General features: G+C 38.7%; 1 protein-coding gene across 1 annotated transcript in view; it reads right to left on the reverse strand.

Moving 5' to 3' along the window:
• Positions 1-9,131, reverse strand: part of ptpn4a (protein tyrosine phosphatase non-receptor type 4a) — a 95,782-nt gene that overhangs the window by 12,409 nt on the left and 74,242 nt on the right. The window contains exons 12-16 of the mRNA XM_014021733.1: positions 8,507-8,679; positions 7,652-7,720; positions 4,309-4,443; positions 4,020-4,181; positions 294-453 (exon numbers count right to left, since the gene is read on the reverse strand). Of these exons, the coding sequence (XP_013877187.1) occupies positions 294-453; positions 4,020-4,181; positions 4,309-4,443; positions 7,652-7,720; positions 8,507-8,679 (699 nt within the window). The remainder of the gene's footprint in view (positions 1-293; positions 454-4,019; positions 4,182-4,308; positions 4,444-7,651; positions 7,721-8,506; positions 8,680-9,131) is intronic.

Genomic DNA, 9,131 nt, shown 5'->3' on the forward strand with positions numbered 1-9,131 from the left:
TTACAAATTATTTCAATATTTGAGATGAATTACAATCATCCTACTTACAATTTGTTAACATTTTAAGACTTCTGAAMGAYTGATTTAAGACATTTTAAGGCTAATTAAGGCCTTATYTTTGGATTGATGAATTCAATGACTTTTAAGACTTTTTAAGGATCTGYAGGAACCCTGTTCTATTGTTAATGTATTATTTGCATTAAGCTGGTAACATTAGGTAAGGTTAGATAGGTTTACATTGACTTTTATTGTACGAAAACAACCAACGCTTTTTAACGTTGAGGCGCGCTGACCGTGGTTTTGTCGGCGTTGACGGGAACGTCATACATCTCGTTGAGGTGGTTGTCCAGCAGGCTTTGCTGGGAGTGGGCCTGGATGATCTGGCTCAGTGTTTTCCTGCTCAGCTGCTTCGGGGGCAGAGCTGGAGGTTGGCCATCTATCCCATCTGGAGACCTGAGGAAAAGGGAAGAAAAGTCTGAAACTCTCAATCTGATTTAAAAAAAGAGGCCGTTTGTTGTCAAGCGTTTATATTAGCTCTTTGCTTCTAATATTTATGTCCAACTGGAGCACAAAACATGTAACAGCCTCGTCTATAAGTCATCACAAATGCTTCCTAATCTGAACATTTGGTCTTTTTAACTGTGCGCTAGAAATGTGATATTATTTTATCTGAATAAGAAAGAGTGAAACACAAAGAAAACATATTAGATCATATAAAAAACACAGCTGGGCACTGTCAGTCACGACGCATTAACCTCAATAAAAAGGCAGCCAGGAGAAGGAAAACACCCGTGTCCATCATCCAGACAGTAAAAACCAGTCGGTGCGCATGAGGAAACATTACGCTCTGTTATGGTTTTCATGGGTAAAAGCCTGCGGTCGTGCGTGCGCCTGTGAGCGAAAGGCTACGAAGCGGCATTCCTCGGGGGTTGGGTGGGGGGGGCATCAGTCAAAGAGCATTGCCTTTGTTTTGGCTGCGGCAACTGGTGCCACTTTGTATCTTAAGCAGACGCACACCAAACGAACATTTACTGCGGGTCAGAACCAGGTCAGGCCGAGACGGAGCTCAGCCTCCTCCTTCACTCTGCTACACAACACACGTGTAACGGATACGCAAACATCTTCACACCTTATGCTAACATATAAAAGGCACGCAAACAAGAAGAGTTACGCAACGTGCACACAAGACGACTCTCAGGTTACAGAATCAGAGGCAGAAAAAAGTAAAAAAGATCTTAAATGGTTGCATACTTTTTAAAACACCATGTTTAGTGTAAACTCATCAAGTCACATTAAATAAAAAAACAGACCATTGTTCTGATGGACAGCAGTTGAAGGGCAGGTATTTCACTTTACACAACTAAAAACAAATTATGCAGAGTTTTAATGAGTTTTATTGTTTGAGAGAGAAAAAATCCCTTAAGAGTGGAGAAAATGCAAATCGACTAAGAAGGCAAATATGACGCCGTCGTTAACGTTAGCATCTTGAGGTTTTCATGAAATGAAAAAAATGGTACGGTAGATTTGATTCTGCTGCAAAGACGTTACAGAATAATCTGGATTAGAACCGGATCCAAACTTTTAGATCATTAAAAAGATGGAGGACAGAATCCAGAGTCACTGTTGATTCAAAGATAAACTTTATGGTTTGTTTCTAGTAATATGTAAACTAGTCAAAGAGTTCTGTCAACAAAAAAGCAGGCTGAGGTGGGTAGAGTACCCAAAAATTGTACTCAAGTAAGAGTATCACTACTTCAACATATTTTTACTCAAGTAAAAGTAAAAAGTAGCCATTTAAGAAATGAAGAAATTACTAAAAAAAAAAAAAAGAGTAAAAATAGTATTTGATAAAACTACTCAAGTACTGAGTATCTGATCAAGACATAAATCATTAAATCATTAAATTTACATCATCAGACGAAACAAACATAAAGCTATGTGGATGAAAATAATTCATTTAAATAACATAACAAATTTGGGTAAATAAACATATTTCCAAAATTAATTTCTTTGAAGATAAAATTTATGAAACAAAAACTGCTACTAAAGTAAATGTAACTAATTATTACCCAACTCTGAGACCAGGTCCAGTAGTACACTAATTATCTTTTGTCATTTATGGTTAAAAGATAAATAAAACCTGCTTTATAAATCATCAATATAAAAACACAGTTTTTATTTTTGCATTATGTTTTACTACTTGCAGAAGTGAATCATTGGAAAGCTGTCTGCAGGAGTTGTTAGAGCAGAAAATGTCAGGTTTTAGGAACGTACAATTGTGGAGCGTGCATGGAAAACGTGCGTTAGAAAGAAGAAACGCAGCAGGTGATGATGTCATTTTGTGGATCCAAAACAGCGCTTTGTGAAATGYTGCGTTAAAACGTCTCTGCTCCTCTCAGCATCTTCAGACGTAAAGCAGAAACGTGGGACTTTAAAGAACTTCAGCAGATATTTAGTGTGCGAGCAGTTTGAAGATGTGCAGCGAGCGGTTCTGGTTCAGACCTGAGGTCCGACCGCTCCACCCTGCCACGCCTCTGTAAACACTTTTTATGGACCTTCTTTCAAAGCACTCGGCTTTCTGATGCCACCAGCTAAGTGACACTGGGAGAGGGTGTGAACTGTCGGGAGAAGCCACAGACACCGAAATACGTTTAAGGAAATAAAAATAAAACCGTCCCCACGCCAGAACAGACAGACTGAGTAACGCGGACGAGGAAAATCTAACAGCTAAATTAAAGGGTGGCTGTTCAGCAGAGGGTTTTTTTTTTTATGTACGAAGCAGGAAAATTATGATCTAACAACGATCTGTCAAGTCAAAAGCTGATGTTTTTTTTCCAAATGAGAAAGAACTTTTTAAGTGAAAGACCAAAACCAGTTGCGATGTTCATGGGAATGATAGCTGAGCTGCAGTGGTGGGCACCAGCCCACTAAGGCGCAAATCCGCTAATTGCGGACCTAAATATTTCATTTACGCTTTAACGGTCTTACTAATTTTTATAAGTCATAAACGGATTTGCTCTTTCTAAAATTAAAATACAGTACCGCTAATAACTAATTATCTACCAGTCATCATTATCTTGAACAGCAGAAGTTATGGCTGTCAATAAATCACAACACACGTGATCTATCCAACAACACCCCTCCCAGATAAACACACTTATTGAGAAGGTAAACATCTTTGCTGAGTATTGCTTTGGGTCACGGTTCTGATTTCCCACAATGCTTTGTGTGTGTGCTTACGTAGCAGGAAGGCAATAGCAAAAACAGTTAACTTTTGTAATCCATACTAAAATTTTGTATGTATTGATTTATTTTACTTTATCGGATCTCCTTTTTTAGAAAAAAAAAAAGTTTAAACGCTGGAGCTCAATACTTGACGTAATTGGTCTAAGCAACGGATTTAGAGACACAGAAATGATTTAAAGATGTTATGCTGGTGAAGACTGACATCTAGTGGTCAACTGGAGCAACTACATGGAAAACTTTAAAATCCAAGCTATTATTTTGAAGGGAAGATGTTTTCCTGAACTCCGTGCTTTCGTTTCCCGTCACATAACAAATCCATCATGTACCCAGAATGCATCGCTTCATTTTTCCAATAAACAGTTTTAAAATTACATTATTGATGCTTCTTTTAATGAAAAATCTACAACAAACAAAAGAAAAAGACAAAGAAGCAGCCAAACTGGCAATCCTCAACAACTTTTTAAAGAATCAGCCGAACTAGCAATCCTCAACAACTTTTTAATTTTTACACCAGGAGCCAAAGGTCTGTTTCACATCCCAGCAATCGGCAGTTGTAGAATTAAGTTGTAAAAGGGTTCATACACCCCTAGTTGTTAGTGTTGTGCATTATTGTACATGAATTGTTGCTAGCTAGTGTCAAATCGAACTTGCACTTTAAAATTAGCTTCTGCTAGTTTTTCTATAGCATAAGCGCTTTAGAAATTGTGGGGCTTATTTTTTGGTTTAGCGCTGCCCACCACTGGTGAGCTGCTGAGGACATCGACAGAACTCACGGTGTAGAGTCCAGGCTGATGCTGTTGGCCTGCGTGGAGGATGCTGACTTGTGATTGGAGGAGAAGACAGGTAGGCTGGGTGAGGCGTGGATCACATGATCAACCAGGTGGCCAACTGATGACGGGCGTATCCGTGTACCCTCCTGCACAAACAGCGAGTTCCTGACAAAAGCATACGGAGAGCTGTGAGTGCTCAACCACAACCTGACAGCAGAAAAGTAGAGGAAAGCTGACATTTTTAACTTTAATAACATTTTAGATATACTGGTGAAAAAGCATCACAACTTACTGGTTGGGTGTTCCAGGGGGTGAGCGGGTGGGTAGGCTTTGGGTTTCCAGTCGCTCGTCTGATAGGCTGTTCCTGCTAACGGACTCCCAGTCGGTCCCGCCCACCAACTTCCTAGCCAGCGGCTTGCTGGGAGACCTGCTCAAATCAAACAATCCTTAAATTATGTTCAAATTAAAGCTGCCGTTTCACTACCTCTAGATTTTACTCCTTCGCTCGCTGCTGGTTCCAGGCAATTGCCTCTACATTTCCTTTTTACCTTTGTTGGGTGTAGGCAGGAGTCTTAACTGTGTTTAAAAGCAGCACWATGGAAAGCCGCCACGTTGGAGAGGCAGGTAAAAGCCCAGCTGTGGACCTCGAAAGAGGAGCGTGGGCCATTGAACAGAGTAGAATACAGATGTGTTGGGCCTTTCTAAAGTGAGAAGRACCGTTTGTTTGTCTGCTACAGAGATTTTTTTATTTTATTTCGTTGACCCAGCCTGTGGCCGGTAGGGTTTTCACACCAACCAGTAGAGTACTTCAACAATTAATTCTTTAAAGCACCTTGTAATTTACATTAAAGAAGAACCCATCCAGAGGACCTACTTTTTCTTTTTGACTTTGTAATGCATTATTGATTCACAAAAACATAAGCTGCGTTTCCATTGCAAATGTGCACAAAACTTTGTCGATATTCTGTTAATGTCGAAAAACACAGTTTCGCAACTGCAGTGTTTCCATTAAGTAAGAAATGCTATTAAAGTCACACGTGAATACGTTTGTTTTCGTGATAATTCATTACAAAAATGGCGGCAATGGATGTAAACACATAGCATGTTGCTACCACAACACTAGCGCTCATCATCAGAGGAGACRTMGGCGTCTTTTATCTAGGCTTTCCAGCGACAAGCCGCTACTTGGGAGCGGCTACGTATGCTGTGTTTTTGGGAAATTGTAGTCGGTGAGTTTACTACTTTATTTTACTACTTCTGTGATATTACTACTACTTCTACTTCTTGTTATCTTCTTCTGCGTCGTCTTTTTCGCCAGTAGAAACAGCCRGTTGTTGATCATGTGAATCCCGAGATGCGAAAAAAGTGTTTCCATTGCAGTTTTGCGAAAAACACAAATTTCGATATGGCCAAAAAACCACCTCTTCCTAGCGCAAAAACATTTTGTCGAAATATGTAATTTTTTTCGAAATTGACGTGTTTCCATTGAGCAAATTTATTTTTGAAATTCTAATTTGCGCATTTTCATGGTCAATTTAAACGCAGCTAGTTAAACACCATTTACCATAAAGGTCCTGTCACAATATAACGTTTCAGACAACTTATGCAGACTAGTGAAAAATGTGTTATGAATAAATTGCTCATACAGGTTATATATTTGATGTAACTTACAGTAGCCTGGCTAAAAATACCCCCTTGTTCTTTGCTTTGCTTCGTACAGAGGATCTGGACTCTCAATAAATAATTTCTTGCTGGAGGCGTGGACGTTGAAGTTTAAAACGATTGGTCTCATTTACCCAAACTCTAACGTTTGGTCGTGATGTATGCAGTGTGCCAGCTCAACCGTGAAGGAAGCGAAGCCTAGAAGCTAACCGGAAACTGTGTGCGCTGTAAACAACCATCCGCAACTGGGAAGAGAGAAGTACAGAGCTGAACGAGGAGGCTGTAAATGATGCTGCAGGATTTGAGAGACAAACTTAATTGAATTTGGAAGCCTTGGTAACAAAGACTGGCTTCATTCACCTCCTCCGCTGCCATTGCTACACTACAGGTAGACGAACGGCGCAGAAAATCAACGTCATCGTTCACAACTCCTCCTTCTAGGGTTCCTACAGTTTAAGGCAAGTTAAATTTAAGACTTTTAAAGACTTTTTAATGCCAAGTGAAATTAAATTTAAGACCAATTTCACAAAAAACACAAATGACTAAAGAAATTTAAAACTGTGGTAGAAACTCATGAATGAAGTATTTTTGGTTGAATTATTCAAATATTGCTAATGGACCAATTGTTTTTATCCACATCTGACTACTATTTTGCTAAATATAGCAAAAAATAAATAAAAAATAAACATTCTTAGCAGTCAGTTTTAAACTTTATTTAATTTCTGGAAATCCTCTAACAACCCAAAATTTGGAGTTTTATGACCCACACTGGGTTCTCAACCCCGGCTTGCTGTGGATGAAACCTTAAAGTGCCTGTGACATCAAATTTTTGTAAGAAATATGAATGTATTTTTGGAAAGACAACATTATTAACATATTGGAAAACAAATTTCACATTGCTCAGATGGACAGTTGTTGAGATATTTGCATGTGAAATAACAGAAAGTGGTGTCAAAAGGGAACATCTGAATGGGAATATATCAAAAATAAATAAATGTTACCAATTATTTTAATATTTGATACAAATTAAGTCATCCTGCTTACAATGTGTTAACGTTTTTAAGACTTCTGAAGATTGATTTAAGACCTTTTAAGGCTAATTAAGGCCTTAATTTTGGGTTGATGAATTCAATGCCTTTTAAGACTTTTTAAGGATCCGCGGGAACCCTTTCTTTCTGTTCTGATTGGCCCGGTTAAAATTATACTGGAGAAATCCTCGTCTAAGGGGGGAATCCCAGACGGAGCAGTGAAGGTAAACTAGAACTGAGCGGAACTGTACAGGAAGGCAAGGGCCAGGCTAGCATTACAGTATGTTTGCGTTTAAAGCAAGCTTCAAGAAGTTTTTTTTTCTAATTTAAACAGACATCTTTAATGCTGGACTGCACAATATCACTGCAATACTTTTGTTAAACACTGCAATAAACACTTTCCTCACTTTTTCTTCCATCATCACCATCATCTAAACAAGGTGTGGGCGCCAAGGCCAGAGAAATTATGTTGAATAGACCAAATATATCATCAGAGCATGAAGTCCAAACAGTCCTTTGTGATATCGCGCTAACTATACGGCAGTGACTGTTTTTGATAAATTGCGCTGCCCTAATTTACTACACACATATCTAAAATCTTCCACTCAAAGGTGAAGATAAAAACAGTCTTTATCTCAATGTTCAGACACCTGGCAGGGGAAGAGAAATATCTGGCAGCAAGTGAACATTTGTTTTTTTTGGGAAGGATGAGTTGGAAGGGGAAAAAAATGGGCAAGCCTAAAGAGTTGGTTAGCCTTGATAAGAGTCCAGTCATGGGTAATTAGCCAATAATAAATGGGCTAATGAGTTTACAACAGATACAAGATACCAGGATTTATCCACAAAGAAACATCAGAACAAAGTGAGTCTGGTAAAGTAAAAGACRAGAGTGATCCCACGGCTACATTCAACAAACAACAACAAAAGACACAACATGTTCACTACCTGGCAAAAACTCTGTCCTTGATCCCTTTTTCCTTCCCATACTGCACAGACTGCACTTCTGTCCGCCCACTGAGAAGATAAACAACAAAAACAGCTGTTAATGACTTGATCCAGAAAACTTTCAAGGGTTTCAGTATCAGATCTTTAAAACCTAGCTGGCTTTTACCAGAGCTATTCCCCAAAAACCACAACCTGAAGTAATTTTTCTGGGAAAAATACATCTTCAATTAAACAAAATTATAAAAAAAAGAAAATGGAAAAAGCCTGCCATCGAACAAAAAAGGGTAACTTTTTTTAACACTTCCAATAACATATTAAACAACAAAGTTTTCAAAAGACTCTCCATACGAAGGTTTGTTGATATCTCAAGGGCAAAAAACAACCCTTCCTCTACACACACAACAGACACACATCATCGAGTCAAACATCAGACAAAATGTGCTCACGTTGCATCACTGCTGCTCAATAATACATCACAAGACTCGCTTCATCTCTCACGCTCACATTTTATAGAATAAGGAAACGAAAAATGTTACCAGTGAAGTGAAACAAAGTTGACAAGAAGCAAAGTTCTGATCCAGTTAGAAAAAGACATTTTATTTGATGTTTGCTGCTTTTAAGAAATGCATGTAAATAAAAAAAGGGGAACATCCATTTGGGAAAAAACAAGTTGAGAAAGGAAATAAGGCAGAACTTGACATTTACTGAAACGTACTTATTTGAGAATGGACACTAGTAATTAAAACAATTACTGTAAAATCAAAAAGAAGTCGTGTGTTTCGCAGAAAACAAGTCGTTCCAACAAAACGAGAAGCAAAAAGCACCCCTGGATTTTCTGCTTCCTTCTTCCCTTACCAGTATCTGAACTTTGAGCCCAGGCTGAAATAGTGAGCGAAGAAGTTTTTCTGGGGGGGGATGGGCCGCTCCAGCCTGAAGAAGGTGTGGTGCTCCACGCAGGCCTTCCACAGGTTCTTACAAGCCCGGTAGTTGACCATGTTGAAACCCAGCAGCGTCTCCCGAGTCTCTGCCTGCGAAACAACAACAACACAACAGTTTGTTGGATGTTGAATCAGGAGTTTTCCAAGATCTGTTCAATTCATTTGGCAAATCTTTTGTTTCAAGCAGCTGTCTGGTTTCTCCATTTTTTAGTCTGTTTTATTTGGCTAACCTGCTTTAATTACTGTATTTATTCATGTATAATACGATCTCATGTATAATACGACCCCCCCCCCCTTTTTTGAGCTGAAAAAAACATAGAAAATTTAATCCTCAAACTAACTCCAATTTCATACAGACTTCAAGATTTTTCAGCCTTTACAGTCTTTATACATATCAGTAAAATGATCATTGGACTGTTCATTTTATTTTAACAACATATGTACTAAAAGGTATTTTGACAACAAGTATATATCAGCTGTAGCAGCATCATATGAATTCTGGCATTTTACACATAGGAGGCGCCAACACAAAAGTCAGAGAC

Source organism: Austrofundulus limnaeus, unplaced genomic scaffold, assembly GCF_001266775.1.
Source record: "Austrofundulus limnaeus strain Quisiro unplaced genomic scaffold, Austrofundulus_limnaeus-1.0 Scaffold303, whole genome shotgun sequence".
In the NCBI taxonomy this organism is placed as follows: domain Eukaryota; kingdom Metazoa; phylum Chordata; class Actinopteri; order Cyprinodontiformes; family Rivulidae; genus Austrofundulus; species Austrofundulus limnaeus.